General features: G+C 46.9%; 1 protein-coding gene across 1 annotated transcript in view; it reads right to left on the reverse strand.

Moving 5' to 3' along the window:
* ZC3HAV1 (zinc finger CCCH-type containing, antiviral 1) overlaps window positions 1-4971 on the reverse strand; it is a gene marked incomplete at its 3' end in the record, with an annotated part of 54784 nt that extends 49813 nt beyond the window's left edge. The window contains exon 1 of the mRNA XM_081101757.1: window positions 4649-4971. Within this exon, the coding sequence (XP_080957883.1) occupies window positions 4649-4956 (308 nt within the window). The 5' untranslated portion in view covers window positions 4957-4971. The remainder of the gene's footprint in view (window positions 1-4648) is intronic.
* Between the last annotated feature and the right edge of the window lie 13175 nt (window positions 4972-18146).

An 18146-nucleotide genomic window follows, 5' to 3' on the forward strand; every position in this document is an offset into this window, starting at 1 on the left:
GCTGTGAACAACTTGATCACGCCCCTACTTTGCCTCCTGGCATCTGCTATAAAATAAAGACACGCTTGTGGGCGCTGGCGCTGTCTCCTCATCAGGGAGCAGCGTCCCACCGAGACCCAGCTTTCATTCTCTTGTCTGTCTTTTCTCAATCCTTTCACCGCCCCACTCAGGGTCACTGAACCAGGCTGAGCTGGCATGGCACATAAGGCGCCCTGGGGCTGAGTATGCCATGGCCGTGCCAGCTCCCCACATATGGTGCCCGACCAGGGACTGGGTTTCGGCTCCCCACAGTACACCATGGTGACCATAGTTAATAATAATGTATACTAAAATTTGCTGAGAGAATTGATCTTAAGTGTATATTTTTGGCAGCATGGTTTGTTGTAGCCAAAAACTGGAAATATCCCAGTGCTCATTATTGGAAGAACAGGTACTGAATTGTGGTATAAATCATTTGATGAAATACTACACAGCTGTTATTAATTAATGGACTATCCTGCTGGTGTGGTTCAGTGATTGAGCATTGACCCATGAACCAGGAGGTCAGGGTTCGATTGCAGATCAGGGCATATGCCCAGGTTGCAGGCTCGATCCCCCAGTGGGGGCTGTGTAGGAGGCAGCCAATGATCAACGATTCTCTCTCATCATTGATGTTTCTCTCTCTCTCTTCCTTACTCTCTGAAATCAATAAAAATATATTTTTAAAAAGATAAGCAAAAATGAAAGATGCAAACATTTATTTATTCTGGAAGATGAGTTGTGACCTTATTCTTTTATATAACTTTTGTTATATTAATATACTCAGAATATATATACAGTGGGGCCTTGACTTACGAGTTTAATTCGTTCCGTGACGGAGCTCGTAACTCAAATTACTCGTATGTCAAATCAATTTTCACCATTACAACGAATTGAAATGCCATTAATCAGTGTGGCGTTCACTGTATGTTCGCTGCGCCAACTAGCGGTGGGGTATCTGAAGCTGGCTCGTAACCAAATTTTAGCTTGCAACTCAAAGCAAAAAATCAGCCGAGAGATGGCTCGTATCTCAAAAAACTCATTAGTCGGGACACTCGTAAGTCAAGGCCCCACTGTACTCTGGTGCTTGTTATACTATTCTTTGCACTTTTTGTTCTTTTGGGTGGTTGCGGATTTTTTGTTTTGTTTTGTTTTCAGTTTATGAAGCAGTCAACTAACCCTCTCTCCACCTACCTCTGCTCAACCAAAGTTCACCACAGAGGAAAGAAAGGCATACAAACAGGAAAGAGCACAGAGGAAACAGCCACATGAGCAGAAACCACAAAGCTGGTCGAAAATACACAGACACCTGCTTTAAACAGAAATCATGCTTGCAAAAAAATAACTGGAATTAATGAAAGATCACACTTCACACGGCTATTTGACCACACAAGCAGCTAGTCAAGAAGTTATGCAGATATAGGCTCAACACCAACTCTGCCACTTATCTGCTATGTGAACTTCAGTAAATTTCTAAACAGCTCTAGGCCTGAGTTTCCTTACATTAAGAGGGGCTTACAAATACCTACCTCAAAAATCATGGTAAAGACTAACTTGGATATCTATTCTAAAGTGCTCATTAGAGTGCGTGGTTCATGGTTATTTGCCCAATGAATTCTAGTTATGGTTTGTGTGTCTGAACTAGGATTAGAACTCCACCAGTGGGCATAATATTTCAGCAAAGCAAACAGCAATATCCAAGCTGATGCACCAAAACAAATAATTACCCAACAATAAAGCAAGCCATGTTGCTGACTAAAATATATGGCTAAAAGCGATGTAAGAGAAAAGATGAACTACAGAATAGGAGAGATCCCATTTACGTATAACAGCCCCACAGAAGCAGTTTTATAAATCCAGCAAAATGCAAACTGTCCTCAAACAGAACAGTTTACCAAACTGAATGGTAATTAACCAGTGATCAACGAATCAAGTCCTCAGACTCGCACACTTCAAGTTTTAGAAGATAAGGTTTTATAAGTTGCTAAGATGGGGAGAACATTTTTAAAACATACTTGGGAGAAAAACATATTTTTAGGCTCCAAGGCAAAAAGAAAAAAAAATTCTCCCAAGGGTCCTTATTATGAAGACGCAATGTACATTGATGGATTAAAAATGTGTAATTCTCAAATTCAAAAGTGATGTAAAAGAAATAAAAGTTAATAAAAAATATTACAAGACAAATAAATGTAAGAAATCAGAATGGATCACTTCATTAAAAAAAGTAACTTTAATGAATTCCCCAAAAGATCCATTCCAACTTTCACTGACCAAATTATCCCTATGTTATATATACATATTATTTTAAAATATAGAAAAGTAAAGGTTGACAACCCAATTTGTGACCTTAAGATGGTTTTGATGTCTTAAACCAGGCAAAAAATAAAGTTCAAAAAACTAATGTTTCTCAAAGTCATAAAACTAAAGTTTCTAAACTAATGTTTCTAAAGTTGGTGTATAAGAAATTGAAACAAAATTTCTAAATATATTTATGAAACATATCCACAGTAGCTGTCTGATGTGAATGAATTAAAATTATACCTTTTTTGGGGTCAGATCAGCACAAAATCTTTGTGTGCCAAAGAATATCAGTAATTTGTGTGTCACGAGATAAAGAAGGTTGAAAATCACTGCTTTAGATAGTATTTATGAAGCAAATGAACTCTTTTTGGTTTAAAATAACACACTGGAGTTGGGGATGGATATAGAGAGGAAGGAATAAATGAAATTGTCTATAATTTTAAAACTGTTGAAGCAAAATGATGTGTACATGGGTTCATCATTCTCTTTTCATTACTTTAATATAGTTTTAAAATATCTATAGTAAAAAAATCAAAAGAAGCATATATATTTAAAACTTTGGCCCTGACCAGTTTGGCTCAGTGGATAGAGCGTCCGTCTGTGGACTAAAGGGTCCCAGGTTCGATTCTGGTCAAGGGCATATGACTTGGTTGCGGGCACATCCCCAGTAGGAGGTGTGCAGGAGGCAGCTGATCGATGTTTCTAACTCTCTATCCCTCTCCCTTCCTCTCTGTAAAAAATCAATAAAACATTTTTTTTAAACTTAATTAGGTCTTAAAGCCAACACAAGTTGGCGGAAAAAAATTTCACAACAGAAAGAGAAAACGAAGCCTTTCTACACTATTGTTATTCAGTATATTACTAGAATGTTCCTTTCCTTTCCTTTGTATCTCCCTCTTTCCGTCCTTTCTTCCTTCCTGACTTCATCCTCGCTGTGACTTAGTTCTCTCCCTCTGTACACATAGCTTCCTAAAAGTCAAAAATACTTGCACATTGGTGCCTCACAACATATTCATATATATTTTTTAAACAACAAAGCACATTCAAGCACTTTTTAAATTTTTTTTAGTTTTACCCTAAACACACACAAAAATATTTTTAAATATTATATCAACTACCTCATCCATTTAAAACATGTCTTTTATATATATTTTATTACACATATAAAATTGGAGGTGAGTAATCGAAAGTTTTTCTCAACAGTTTGTTGACCACCATTTTGGACAGTAGGCTGTCACTGAAAGTTTTTAAGGAGGGCACAGGGTGAAAAGTACTATATAAGAAAAATAATTGGGCAGCACTACCTAGGGACAGAAAAGTTGGGGAGAAAGACTATGGTCAGAGACAGTCATTTACGAATTCCACAAGGCATTCATGCAGAAGGGAGATGGACGGGAGGACCAGGCAGGCAGGGGATGGGAGACTTCAATAAAGGGCCTTGGTGAGGAAGGTGTTGGGAAGGATGAAAGGGGGGTTGGGGGGAGTGTCAGATACCCTGCCCTGGGGAAAGGAAGATGAGATTGACTCCTATCCGGGTACAGACGCTGCTCAGACCCAGGGAGACCCAGGGAGATCGAGAACCTAGAACCTAGATTGGGCCGGAAGGCCTGGGCGGCCCGGGAGGCCGAGGGGCACATGGGGGCCATCCTGGTGGATGTGACGGCTGAACCCAGACGAATGGGCTCTCTTAGGGAGAGATGGGAGACAGGCCAAAAAGCGTAACCCAAACCTTGGGGCACACCTTGAGGCAATAAAAAACAAGGGGGGACACAGAAAGAGCTGCTGGGAGGTAAGCCACGCTCGTTCAAAGTGGCCCCAAGAGCGGGCGGTCCATGGCGGGGAGACAACACATCATCGGTAACCGCGAATGGGACCACTCTAGTCGACGGTGCGGACGCGCATCAGGTATCAGACAAGGGACAAAGAGAGGAACGGAGACGGCCCAGGTGCGTGGCGCGGTGGGGGTGCTGGGAGCGCGCCTGGGGACAGAGGTAGCAGAGAGCTAAAGACTCAAGCTCCGGGGAGGGGAGGCTCTCCTTCCTTCCCAAACCTGCCTTCACAGTCTCTAGGCCGTGGCGGGTCCCAAAGCACCGTATTCTAAGGGAGCAGGGAGTTTAAGGTAGTCTTCCCCAGGCAATATCGCCTTAGCCACATTCGAGGAAAAGTCTGCAGGCGCTGGAGGGAGAGCTCTTCGCAGGGAAGTGAGGGGCTGGAGGCAAAGGTTGTGGGGTGCGAGGTGCCCCGGGGGCGCAACCCTGGTGGACAGCAGCCCCGACCGTCCTCCCAGCCCGGGACCCGGGACCCGCCCATTCCCTAGCGGCGAACTCACCGATCCGAGTGCGTATAGTGGCACCGGCCCAGCAGGTTGAGCTTGCAGAGGTGCAGGTTTCCGCAGTCCGTCTGGCAGAACTTGCGACGGCAGACCCGAGCTGCGGTGGTGGCCACCACGAACCGGGTGACCCCGGCCCTGCCGCCGGTCTCCAGCACCACGAAGCGGCTGGGCCCCGCCGCCTCCAGCACCTCGAGGAGCTGTGCTTCGGAGAGCGCGATCTCGTCGAGCAGCGCGTCCAGGGCCATGCGGCCCCCGTGGGCGCACAGGATTTTGGTGATGAAGCTGCACACCTCCGGGTCCGCCATGGCGCTGCTCTGCGCTGGACTGGCCGCGGCGCGCGACTCGGCTCGGGGAGGAATCGAAACTTACGGAGCCCGGGGGCGGGCGCGGGCGGCGCTCGGGCGGGGCGCGGGGTTCGCGAGCGCGCGCTCTCCCGCCGCCGTTAGCGGAGCCCAGCGGTTTCGGTTTCCCCCTCGGCTCCGGGTCCAGAGGGCAGGTCCCACTGACCCCGACCGCTGTGTTCAGATTTAAAGTCAACCGCGACGGCAACCGAGTGGATAGGCGGCCAACTGCGCGGGGGGGTCTGCGGCTCCCGCTGGGTTCTAGGTTGGCGAGGGCGCGGTTCCCGGTCCGCGCAGGGCGAGACTTCTTCCGAGAGAAGTAGAACCACAGTGATCTGCAGGCGCCGGGGCGCTGTTTATAAGCCCGCCGGGGCGGCGCGTGCGGCTGGTGGGGAGCCCCCTGGAGGCTTCCTGTCTCCACCCCACCCTTCCAGGGAAAGAACACACCTCGCAAGCGCCAGCTCGGGGCTGGGAGCCCAGCCTCCGATGGTAGTCACGGTTCTCGGCCACTCCTAGAGGGGAATGTTATTATCTCCTGTGTTTGGGGAAGAAACTTGAGTCGTCAAGCTGGAGCCCGGATGCTACCCGAGGTTCCCCACATAGGACCCACAGGCCCCAGCTCGCGGACCGCCTGGCCGGGACCGATATGCACTTTCTCCCCCCCCACCACGCGCTCCTAGAAAAACGGCGACGATGCCTCTGCCTCTCCTTTGCCATCTCTGAGCTTTTGAAAGGATCTCTTTCTGACCTTCCTTGGCCTGCCTGGAATCGCTGTCACAGGGGCCTGTTGAGACGCATTCCTGGGATCTAAGAAAGGTTTCTCTCTTTAGGCTTTGGGACAAGACCTTTTCCCGTGTGGGGACGCACTTGGACCTCCAGAGTTGGTATAAAGATTATTGGAAACATTTGACCTACAAAAGATGCACACGAAATTGTATCTGGAATTCTCTCGATCTGACTAAAGCAGAGGCTCCTGAAAATACAGCTACCATTAACTCTTGGAAAGGAGTTGACTGCTAATTTAGTTGCCTGGCGGAGACAGACTGCCCGTTCTATTCGCATCAAAAAGCCCAGTAGAACCTGCTATCCTCTCCCACTGAAGCCCTAATCTCCCCTCCCCCCTTTTGTTAAATTGAGAGACTTAATCTGGCTACTCCAGGACTTTTCAATCACTGAGCGCGCCCACCCCTACCCATGTGTAAATAAATCTTGTCTTTTCTCCTGTTCACCTATTGTCAGTTCATCTGCAGGCCCCCAAGCACTGGACCCAAGTTGGGAGAGGAGAAAAGTGTGTGTGCCCACCCCCACCCTCACCCCCACCCCCGCAACACTCCAAGTGAAATAAATGGGTCGTGGATCAGATCAGAAATAAACCTTTTTTTAGAAAGATAGAATTCAGTTGTCAAATTGGAAATTCTACAAAATGATCAATGTGAATTCCCCTCAGTTTAGGAATTCGTAGTAGATGAACTGTCTCTCTCAGGGATAGAGGACTTTGGTATGAACACCAGCCAAACATGGGGCCCACCCAGGATCGTTTGACTTTTTGTTCCCTCTGGCTATTCTATAGTTGCCTTTGATCCACTTGGCCTTAACTGTGGTCTGACAGGTTCCCAGGAAAGGGCTTTTAACCAATTCAATTCAACATAGTATATTGTATGTAGGTAGCCTTACATTAGTCACTCGGGAAGTTTAAGAAATAGTCCCTGCTCTGAAGGAGCTTGTGTTTGGGAAGACATGAAAAAAACACACCTGTGTTTTAACACATTGTTTGCGGGTAGTTTTTATCGCGCGCTAACAGGTGGCGCGGGCCATTTTTGCTAATTTTTTGCGCAAATGGCAACGTTCAGTAAAATTACGGTAACTTTACGTATTTATACGTTACCCGCATTCTACCGCTAGTCTATAAACAACGTATTAATACGTGTCCTGCGCTCTACTACACTGGTAGAACGTATAAATACGTAAAACGTGTAAACACGTTTCCCGCATACAACGTGTTAATTGCAGTTTCACCATCTCCCAGGAATAGAATCTTAATTGACCAGTCTAGAATTTGGAAAAGTCTGTTATGTGGGCCTTTGTGGGGCGCAGGTACAGTGTTTTGGCCAGGTTCAAGTTTCGGACTAAAGAAAGGACAGGGTCCTCTCATTGCCACGTGCAAGTCCCAGCTGGAGGGCAGGGCCCTCCCAGCACAATCATAGCCAAGGGCTGTGGTTGTGAGCTTGAAGCTATGGTCTGAACAGGTAGCCCCACCTGCCTTGTGATAGAGTTCGGGTGCATGTAGTTGAGGTTGAAACTCGTGAGGATGCTGTAAACAACTTGATCACGTCCCTACTTTGCCTCGTGGCATCTGCTATAAAATAAAAACACGGCTTGGGCGCGCTGGCGCTGTCTCCTCATCAGGGAGCAGCGTCCCACTGAGACCCAGCTTTCATTCTCTTGTCTGTCTTTTCTCAATCCTTTCACCCTCCCACTCGGGATCACCCTTGGCTGTGCTGGCGCCCCTCAGCCCTTCCCGCAACGCCCAGGAAGAAGAGGCAGTCTCCTTGATAAAACCCTTGCCCTTTCCTCCCCCGCAAAATGGTGATGTCTTGGCCTGAAAGTAATAATTTCATCTGCTAATAACTCACCTGCCACTCTTCTGCCTATAAAAAAACCTTCCATTTTGTAAATAACCCCTTGGAGGCCCTTCTAGTTGGTAGATAGGATCCTGCCAGATTCATGAATTGCTTAATAGAGCCAATTATTCAATTTTACTTGGTTGAATTTTGTTTATTATCAGGTTAAATGCTGTAATTAGTATATAAGACACTTGAGAAAGGCTAGAGAGGTTGGGAATAAAGATATAAAATCCCCCTCAATTTGAAGCCATGAAAAATGATTTAAGGATTGTGGGAAGGGGAAAGGCAGCCGTTTGGGGAAATTTTGAAATGTGTGCTGTCACAGGTTGTGTTCTCCAGGAAGCAGACAGATACGGAGTTAGGAGTGTAACACCAGGAAAAGTTAAGGGAAGACGCTGGATTGGTTTGTGAGAGCTGTCAGACTGGCTTGCAAACCTCATAAGTCCTCCAGCCTGGCTGGGAGCAGGAGCCCAACCTTGGGCCACTGCCTTGCTTGGTCATGGGGGAGGAGTCACTGGAGAAATACGTGACTCTAGTCCAGACACTGAAGCAGATCTTGAAGGAGCTTAAGCTGGAGGCTGTCACCTAAAACACACTCCTTGATTTGGGCAACAATTCCTAGCTTAAGGGGGATCTGAGTGACATATTGTGCCTGCTATAGTCCACCTTTGCACCACCAGTATCTATTTCTCCATCTGTATTCAGGGAATATCTCTCTGGCTCTGATGGGCAGCTCTTCCTGAAGGGAAACTTACCAGAGGAAAGCTAATGGAATTTCCTATAGCCCCTGTCAGAGAAATTGGTTGCAAGGCCATGACAGGGCCTCATGATATACCTCCACCACTATCCATTCAATTCCCCTCACCCTTAGCTATCACCTCAGCAGGTCTCAGTAGCTTCCCTGGCCCCCAAAATTAGCCCCCCCAAATCCTCATTTCTAAGTGGTCTAAGCACCTTCTCAGACTAGGGTTGCTGCTCTTGTCTATTCATAGTCACAGTTGGGCAGAAGAGTATCAGCTGACACCCAAATAGGTCACTGGAGCTCACACTGTCCCCACTAATAGTGGCCCTACCTCCTCCAGGTCAATTATATCTGATAAGGTGGCAATTCCTTGTCTTACCTGTTAGTCTCTGAACATTAGGAGGCCAAAGTGCCTGGTTGCAGCCATAGTGTGTAACCCAATTGAATCTTTGTTCTTACCCCAGGCAAGAATGTACCCCTTTTGGGGATCAAAACCTCTAACTCCTCAAAGCCCAGAATGGTGGTGATAGGGAAGCCCACTGGATCCCTGGAATGATGCTAGCTGGGGCCATTCATGCTTCCGCCCCTTGTTTCCAGACCCATGTGCTTCTTCTGTTGGGGACACAGCACCATATTAAGTTGTCTGATGAAAGGCATATATTATGATGGCCTGGAGGAATGTCATCATTGCACTGTATTACCTCCATGCTGGAGCTTCAGCTGCAACTTTAACTGGCCATTCCAATACTTACCTATCCAATAGCTTCTGGGTGCTGAGGTGTGTGATAGGAACAGTAGATCCCAAGTTCCTGAGCCCACTCGCCTACATTCTGTGCCATAGAGAAAGTCCTCTGGTCAGATGCCATGTTATATGGGATTTCTTGCTTGTGGACCAGGTGATCTTCAAGCCCCCAGAGAGTGGTGCTAGCGAGGCCACGCAGGCAAGAAAGGCAACCCCATATCTGGAATCAGCGTCTATTCCTATGAGAGTAAACTGCTGGCCCTACCAGGAAAAAAGGGCCCAATATGGTCAAATGGTCACCAAGTAGCCTATTGGCCTCCTTAAGGAATATAAAAGTTTAGCACGGGTCTTTATCACTAGCAGGGTGGCCATTCAGAGGTGGCCATAGCTATATTCATTTGCGTCAATGACAGTCCATGCTGTTAGGTTTTTGCATCACCTCCATCTCTGCCACCATGTCCTCTCTGTTAAAGTCCCATCATGCAGCAGTTGGGGGAGAGGGGGCTCTGGCAAAGACTAGCTGTATTAACGGGCCAAATCATTTTGTCAAAGCTGCCACATCTTTTGTAAGAGATACTTACTACAGGCCTTAACATGCGATACAAACAACTTCCCACTTTGTGTCCACTCCTGTAGTCCTCCATTCCAGGCCTCCTTGTCTCTGGTTTTATAATCTTTTTCTTTCAGGACCCCCATCCACAGCCAGGCCACTCATCCCTGACCATAGGCCCACAAATGTTCTAACTTTGGGCTATTCTCCATCTATACAAAGTGGATGACCAGGTGCACTTCCCAAAGCACACCCCACCCCACCCCCACCCCCGGGGAGATTTTCCCTCCCCAATGTTTCCCATGCCCTTCCCTGCAGGAGTGAGACTGTAATATAGCCACCATCCATTTTTAGCGTGTGCCCACATAGTGAGATGACCTATCCACAACTTGAGTTTGGTCTTTCTGTCCTTGTTTAGGTGTTTCTGTGGGACCCCCTCCTACAGCCATAGGATATAAGTTGGAGGAGGGGTGCCAGTGCAGCTGTAATGAGTGACATGGAGATCTGGGCTAGTTACTCAGCTCATGAGTCCTGATGTACCAGTTTCCTCTTCTGATGGCTTTGATGCTGGGCCTGCCTGGCTTTATGACTTCATGTGCCCAGTAGGGCCTAGCTTGTGATGGCCAGTTCTGAACCCACGGTCAATCATTATCTCTCCCAGTGCCCAGCAGCAAGCTAGGAGCTGTGTTTCGAAAGGAGGGTAATTCTTCACTGCAGTTGGCATAACCTCGTTCAGTAATCCCAGGGGATGGCATTGTGATTCTCCTGCTGGAACTTGCCATAAATGTCGAACTACATCATTTCCCATCTGACACCTCCAATACTCTAGGCCAGTGATGGCGAACCTTTTGAACTCGGCGTGTCAGCATTTTGAAAAACCCTAACTTAACTCTGGTGCCGTGTCACATATAGAAATTTTTTTGATATTTGCAACCATAGTAAAACAAAGACATATTTTTGATATTTATTTTAAATATTTAAATGCCATTTAACAAAGAAAAATCAACCAAAAAAAAAGGGTTTGCGTGTCACCTCTGACACGCGTGTCATAGGTTCGCTATGACTGCTCTAGGCTCTGCCTGATTGTATAGTCCAAGCAGATGGGCTGCTGGAATCACAGCCTGGACCTGCTGGAGAGCTCTTTCCTTCTCTGAGCCCCACTCAAAGCTGGCAGCCTTCCGTGTCACACAGTACGTGGGCAACAGTAGTATTCTTAGGTGTAGAATGTGTTTCCTCAAGAACCCAAAGATTCCTGACAGACTCTGTGCTTCCTTCTCTCTAGCAAGGGATCGGAGATGCAGCAATTGGTCTTTCACTTAGGAGAAAATGTGCCAGAACGCTGCTAGCCACCAGGCCTGTAACATCTTTAGTGAAGCATCAGGTCACAGAAACTTCATAGAACTTACCTCCCACCCTCTGGGGTACATGTGTTATTTCACGCAGCCAGTGTGTGCTCCACCTCTTTCTCATCCTGCATGAGCAGCATGGCATCGTCAGTGTAATGGATCGAGGTGCTGTGATGTGGGATGTCCAAATGCTCTGGTTCTCTTCGGACTGTATTAGGACAGAAGACTGAAGAGTGAACACGAAACTGTGGCATCCATTCCGTAGGAATATGAACTATTTCTGATATTCTTTCCTGATTGGGGTAGAAAAGAATGCATTTGCCAAATGGATGGCTGCAGTCATGTACCTGAGGCTGCATAACTCCACTCTAGCCAAGCCACCACATCAGGCACAGCAGGTGTAAAGGGGTTCCACTTCCTTAAAGTAGTCCGAAGCCTTTCTCTAGGATCCATCCAATTCAGCGGTTCTCAACCTGTGGGTTGCGACCCCTTTGGCGGTCGAACGACCCTTTCACAGGGGTCGCCTAAGACCATCCTGCATATCAGATATTTACATTACGATTCACAACAGTAGCAACATGACAGTTATGAAGTAGCAATGAAAATAGTTTTATGGTTGGGTCACAACAGGAGGAACTGTCTTTAAAGGGCCAGAAGGTTGAGAACCACTGGTCCAATTGCTTCTGGGTCAACACTGGCAAGTTAAATAGAGATATGGTAGGAACAACATTTCTTCATCTTTTTTATACTTAAGAATGGCATTAGCAGTTGCCCTCCTCCCCAACCTGGGATGCCATGATATTTTGTGGCTACTATATTGGCCTGGGGGCAGGGGGCATGGTGCAGTTTCAGATGCTCCCACTTGGCCTTCCCTACTGTGATAGCTCTTACTCTGCAGATGAGAGCGATCACAGTCAGGAAGGATCACAAGGATGCAATATGAGGTTAGCCCAACTTCCCAATCCCAACTGTACATTTGGGGATTAAGGGGAATTGTGTAAAGTTTCCCCCACGTCCCGTGTGGTTCAGGGTTCAGGATCTGGAAGAGGAGCCGCACGCAAATGAAAGAGACAAGACAAGAGATAATTTGGAAATATTGGGGGGCCAGGAGAGCAAGTCCAACTCAAGGGGAAGGACTTCCACTGGTGCTCAGGCCTCACCAACCTTTTATTGGTTTGGGATACACCCATAGCCCTTAGGCAGGCAATTTTCAGTAACAGGCAGACTAGCCCATCAGCAAGGTTTACATAATAATAAATGGGGAAGTTGCTTCAGCTACCATTGTCTGGACCAAGGGTCCTCAAACTAAGGACCTGTGGGCCACATGCAAATACAAATATTGTATTTGAGCCCCACTCAAAGCTGGCAGCCTTCCGTGTCACACAGTACGTGGGCAACAGTAGTATTCTTAGGTGTAGAATGTGTTTCCTCAAGAACCCAAAGATTCCTAACAGACTCTGTGCTTCCTTCTCTCTAGCAAGGGATCGGAGATGCAGCAATTGGTCTTTCACTTAGGAGAAAATGTGCCAGAACGCTTTTGTTTTTTTATTTCAAAATAAGATATGTGCAGTGTGCATAGGAATTTGTTCATAGTTTTTTTTTAAACTATAGTCCAGCCCTCCAGCGGTCTGAGGGACAGTGAACTGGCCCCCTGTTTAAAAAGTTTGAGGACCCCTGGTCTGGACTAACAGTGGGTGCACAGCCCTGACCATTGCCAGAGCTCAAGGGTCGCCAGCCTTCCGGGATCCTTGTCCACACCTCTCTGCTAGTGAAGACAATGGATGACTTCCCGCAGGGAATGATAGATAGCCAGTGGGTCCAGGGAGGCTGGACCCTAGGACTCCAGTTGCTCTCACTCTAACGGGGGCATGAAGAGGCTTCAGGTCTCAGGATACTTGTTGACCTCTGACCTTGTGCCCAACAGTCATCAAAATGTCCCAGTGTTCTATCATCCAAGTGAATACTCTAGATCTCTGTGGAGAAGGATCGGAGAAACTATTATAGTTCATTCTTGCCATAGTATTGTGGGTCCTTCTCTCTGGGAACCTGGCCACCTTTCAGTCACTGGGTTCTGCTTCTGAACACTGATTCAGGCATGGACACCAGGCAAGGAATTGTGACCTTTCATTGGGTGGCCATCTTCCTCATTCTCCTGATTACTCATTCTCATTCTTTTCAGATTATACATGTGAAGCAGTACTTTTTTCCTCCTAGGAAAACTCTGTTCTAATCACAATTTCTGGAGCTCTCTTCTGGTCAGATCCCCTGGCTGCCCCTCTGACCCTGATGTTATGAACCCTTGGCTTCTGCAGTTAAGGGCCATGCCTGGTGTCTATTGCATCAGCATCCTATCAGCCCATGGCTATCCGTGAGCCCAGTTCCAAGACAGCCCCTCCTTCCCTCAGTTATGTCCTATTTATTAGCACTTTGATCCGAGAGATCCAAAGTTCACTATAGTGGAGGGATTCTGGAATTCCAGGCGGTTTCTTAGACTTGTTAACGTAAAAAAACCATTGAAACCTGTAAAGATTTTTTGTGAGTTTATTTGAGCCAAACTGTCGACATATGCCGGGAAGCAGAACCTCAATGAATTGAGATAATGCTCCGAAGAATGGCGGGTTACATTTGTATTTATACATTGCAATCAAAGGAGGGACATAGGTGAGTTACATGAAATTCATTGGTGATAGATTAAGGAAGAGGGATAAAGCAAAGCGGGGAAACCCCTGGGATTGGATAAAAGTAAAATGATGGACACATCCTTAGGTGGGTGCAGGAACGATTAACATGATAATGAAGGAATTTGTGGTATCTGTCCTGGGACCCAGCACACCTGGTTGTGCCCCAGGGGCTCCAGATACCGGGAAGTCACAAGTTACCCAGACATTTCAAGGGTATGTTATCATAGATGCAAAAAGACAGATAGGCTCAGTTAAGGTAAAGGTTGACCTTGAAGATACTGGCCTAGGACATAACTGCCCACCATAACTGCTTTTAGTTGAAGTTTAATTTCAGACCATCCTTTGTGGTTACTTTAGGTCTCTGAGTCTGCAAGACCGCTATGCAGGCCTCTCCTGAGCTTGTCAGGTCAGCATGTGGCCCCTTTCATCCACAGACTGTAAGCTGAATGGCCTCAGCTTGTCATACTGGATGAGGTTTGCCCAAATGACAGGTCTAAAGCTGCATCAGCAAAGATGCTAAGGACCCTTTTCTTCTGGCTGGGGCCTGTGGGTGAGATACTGATCTGCACAGTGGAAAGAATAGTCAGGTATTTCCTCCTCATCAGGAAAACTGTACCATTACATGATTTGCTCTGTGGTATAGGCATCAGGTAGCAAAGCAGGAACTGAAGCCTCCAGCCTCTCCAACGGACGATCTTGCATTTGGACATCACTTGTGGGACTCTTGGTGATGACAGAGTCCCGTGCCAAATTGCAAGGGCCTACAGGCAAGAGGTGGAAGGAGCTATGGGAACCTGAAACTCAGGGGCGGGGGGGGGGGGGGGGGTACTGGTTGATGTGTGTGAGGTGGGCACATTCTTGGCTGGAAGAATCTGATTTGGTTGCCTTAGTAATAGCTGCTGCTGCTATTGCTTCCTCGATCTGACTGGTCGGTTCCTGAACCAAGTTGGGACCAGCTGGATTCTGCGGTATCACGTTCATGCTGGAATCATCCATGTGGTTCAAAAGGTCTGGCTGGGGATTCTCTGGGGCCATTCTGTTCATCATAAGTATTGACATCTGCGGTGGGAGGCTGTGGTCAATTTTGTCTTGCTGTGGCTGTGTTCACTCGTGTAGACAAAAGAGCAGGTCTGGGGAGCCCCGGGGGCTCCTCTGCTCACATGGGCACCAGAGGGCTGCCTTGGCAGGTCTGTCCTGAATGCCCTGGGAGTGCACCTTTTCAAGCCCGCTGGAGGCTGGAGGAGGCTTCTGAAAATGCAGCTTCTGTAGTGGGAACTTCTGAATGAAGCTGGTGCCCCGTCGCCACTGCATTCCTGACACCCTGGATGAATGTGACTCCTCTGAGCCCTCCTGGGGAGCCTAATCCTCGGGGGGTCTTCTGGCCCTGACATCATATACCTATCCCAGCGTTTCCACTTTCCTGAGTCTTTTAATCCTTCCTCCTATGGTCTGCCCCAGAAATATAAGCATTTCAACCTCACTCTTCACAGGCCATCAGTTTTCCAGGCTTCTAGAAGCTACCTGGCAGTAATTTTGCACCATCCCCCTGATCCTTGCCAGGATGCTAACGCTTGTATCCTGCCAGAGTGCTCCTATGTCAACAAATTCTCCTGTGTACAGTCTTAGATTCCAGTTTCCTTGATAGAGCAGTTTTTTTCAGACTGTTAAGGTTGGAAATCAAAATGGATCACTCATTTTATTTTTTATATATTTATTGGTTTCAGAGAGGAAGGGAGAGGGAGAGAGAGATAGAAACATCAATGATGAGAGAGAATCACTGATGGGCTGCCTCCTGCACGCCCATCATTGATGTTTCTATCTCCCTCTCCCTTCCTCTCTGAAATCAATAAAAATACATTTTTTTTTAGAAGATTGACAAGGAGGCAGAGGAGAGAAGAGAAAAGGAGAGGGATTATTCAGGTAGTTAGAGGGAGATTTGTTTGCTTGCTTGTGTATTACTGTTTTAATGGAAGATCTGGGCATATGTGAACATTTCAGAGAGGTGCACAGCTGGGGGAAGTGCAAAGCTGTAGTTTCTAGGGCACATCCGTGTGGTATCAGGCCATGCGAGTCTGTTGAACCAGCACCAATCAAAAAGGGAAGCAAAACTTACACGGCAGCGATGAGTCAGCTATGCCAAGTCGTAGAAATTAGAAGTACATAAACACCAGAGGGTTGAGTCAGATGTAATGTCCAAAGTCCATGTAAACAGGTGTTTTCTGGGAGATAGTGGAGTCACGGGAGGTCTTAGTCAGCCAGACAGAGCACAGCAGACATAGGGAGCAGACGAGGGGTTTCCCCTAGATTGAACCTGCCTAGCAGCTAGGGTCCTTCAGAAGAACTGAACTGGGAAAGGAGGAAGCTCTAGGTGTCCTGGAGGGGTTAACTTTATAGTGAGAAGGGTTGTTTCCCTCTTTGAGGATAAATGTATAGGCTTTGCTTCCATGGTGTTAAAATGAGGAACTTCAGGCTGCAAACCTTCTCCTAACACTTGTCTGACAGCAGAGGCAACAAGCAAGTAGTTGTCTCGAGGTGGGGCTGACTTTGTGATGAGAAAGCCTGATACCATACTCAGCTAACCAACCCCCAACGCTTCTCCCATCCTGTGTAGTCCCCTCCCGCACTGAGTAAGACTGGTCTGTACAATCAAGAGGATATTGCAGACGCAACAGTGTGAGTTCCAAGACTAACTCATAAAAAACACTGTGACTTTCACCTTGTTCACTCTCTCATCACTGGCTCTGGGGAAGCTGGTTGTTATGTTGTGTGGACATTCAACCAGCCCGATGGAGAGGTCCATGTAGCAGGGCACAAAGACCTCCTGCCAACAACCAACACTAATTTGCCTGGCATGTGGGTGAGCCAGACGTCAGGTGACTACAGCCCCAGCTTGACTTCAACCTCAGGAGCGACTCTGAGCCAGAACCACCCAGCTGAGCTGCTCAGCAGAAACTATGGGAGGCCCGGGCCAGCTCGGTGGTCAGAACGTTGGCCCACGCACTGCAGCGTCACGGCTTCAATTCCCGGTCAAGGACATGTGGGCAGCAACCAATTGATGTTTCTCTCCCCCCCACTCCCTTGCCTCCCTTCCTTCCACTCTCTCAAAAAAATCAGTGGAAAAAATATCCTCAAGTGAGGATTAACAAAAGAAAAAATTTTTAACTATGGGAGATAAAAATGTGGATTGCTTTAATCTATGAAGTTTTGTGGTAAATAGTTATGCAGCAATGTATAATTAATACAATGTGCCCGAACACACAAATTCCCAAACACAAAGTAACATGGACTGTTTAGGAAACTGGGTGAGTAATCAGGTCCAGAGGAGGACTGGAAGAATGCCATTGAGCGGTTCTCAACCTGTGGGTCGCGAACCTTTCACAGGGGTCGCCTAAGACCATCGGAAAACATATTGTTTTTGTGATTAATCACTATGCTTTAATTATGTTCAATTTGTAACAATGAAATTGGGGGTCATCACAACATGAGGAACTGTATTAAAGGGTCGCGGCATTAGGAAGGTTGAGAACCACTGGATCGTTAAGGGAAGAGAGCGGATGAGAGGGAGTGGGAATTACAACAGGTTACCAGGTCGTGTGTGGCTGGAGAGCAAACACAGGGAATGTGAGATCTCTGAGACCAGTGACTGGAAGGTTAGGCGTAAGGCAGGCGAAGAGAGGCCCAGCAGCAGGCTGCACCTGGGTAGGGCTTCTTCCCTGGCTTGGGCTTCTTCCTTGAGTACTACTCCACCTGGGATAGAAGAGGGTTGAGACTGGACCCTGAACCAAGGCACTGGGTCAGATGCTGACAAGATCACCTGAGCATTTGCTATGTTGAATGTCCTCAAAAGGAGTCAGGAGCTTTGGCTAGAAATAAGTGGCAAAGGTTTATTTAAAGGTCTTAGAGTTTGCAAACTTGGAATACAGCTAGGCAAAGGAGAAAGAAAAGCTGAGGGTTCTTATATTTTAAAAGTACCTTCTTGAGAAGACTCAGTCCTGCATTCTTAGCCTCTGGGTTGGTCCAAGATGGTAATCTTCAGAGGAATGGTGGTCTGGACAATGGAACAATTCCTTCTTGAGGTCACTCAGATATTCATCTGAGGGTCAGGTGTGTGTCTGGGCATTGATGCACAATGATCTGATGTGCATCCAGGCATTAACGAAGAGCTGGACAGTTCAGAAGTTGAAGTTCCTAGAATCAGCCTACTTAATTTTAATAATTTAGCAGCTTGACCAGAATGACTCTATTTAATTTCTTTATTCCTTAACTATATGTTAAATGCTTAATAATGTGAAGACTTAAATAAAATGTGGCATATCCATACAATGGGATGTTGTTCAGCCATAAAAATAAATGAGGTATTGGTACATGCTACAACATGGATGAGCCTTGAAAACATTATGCTAAGTGAAAGAAGCCAAACATATATTGTCACATATATGATTTCACTTATATGTAATATCCAGAATAGG

Source organism: Myotis nattereri (assembly GCF_964212035.1).
Source record: "Myotis nattereri genome assembly, chromosome: 11".
Taxonomy (NCBI): Eukaryota; Metazoa; Chordata; class Mammalia; order Chiroptera; family Vespertilionidae; genus Myotis; species Myotis nattereri.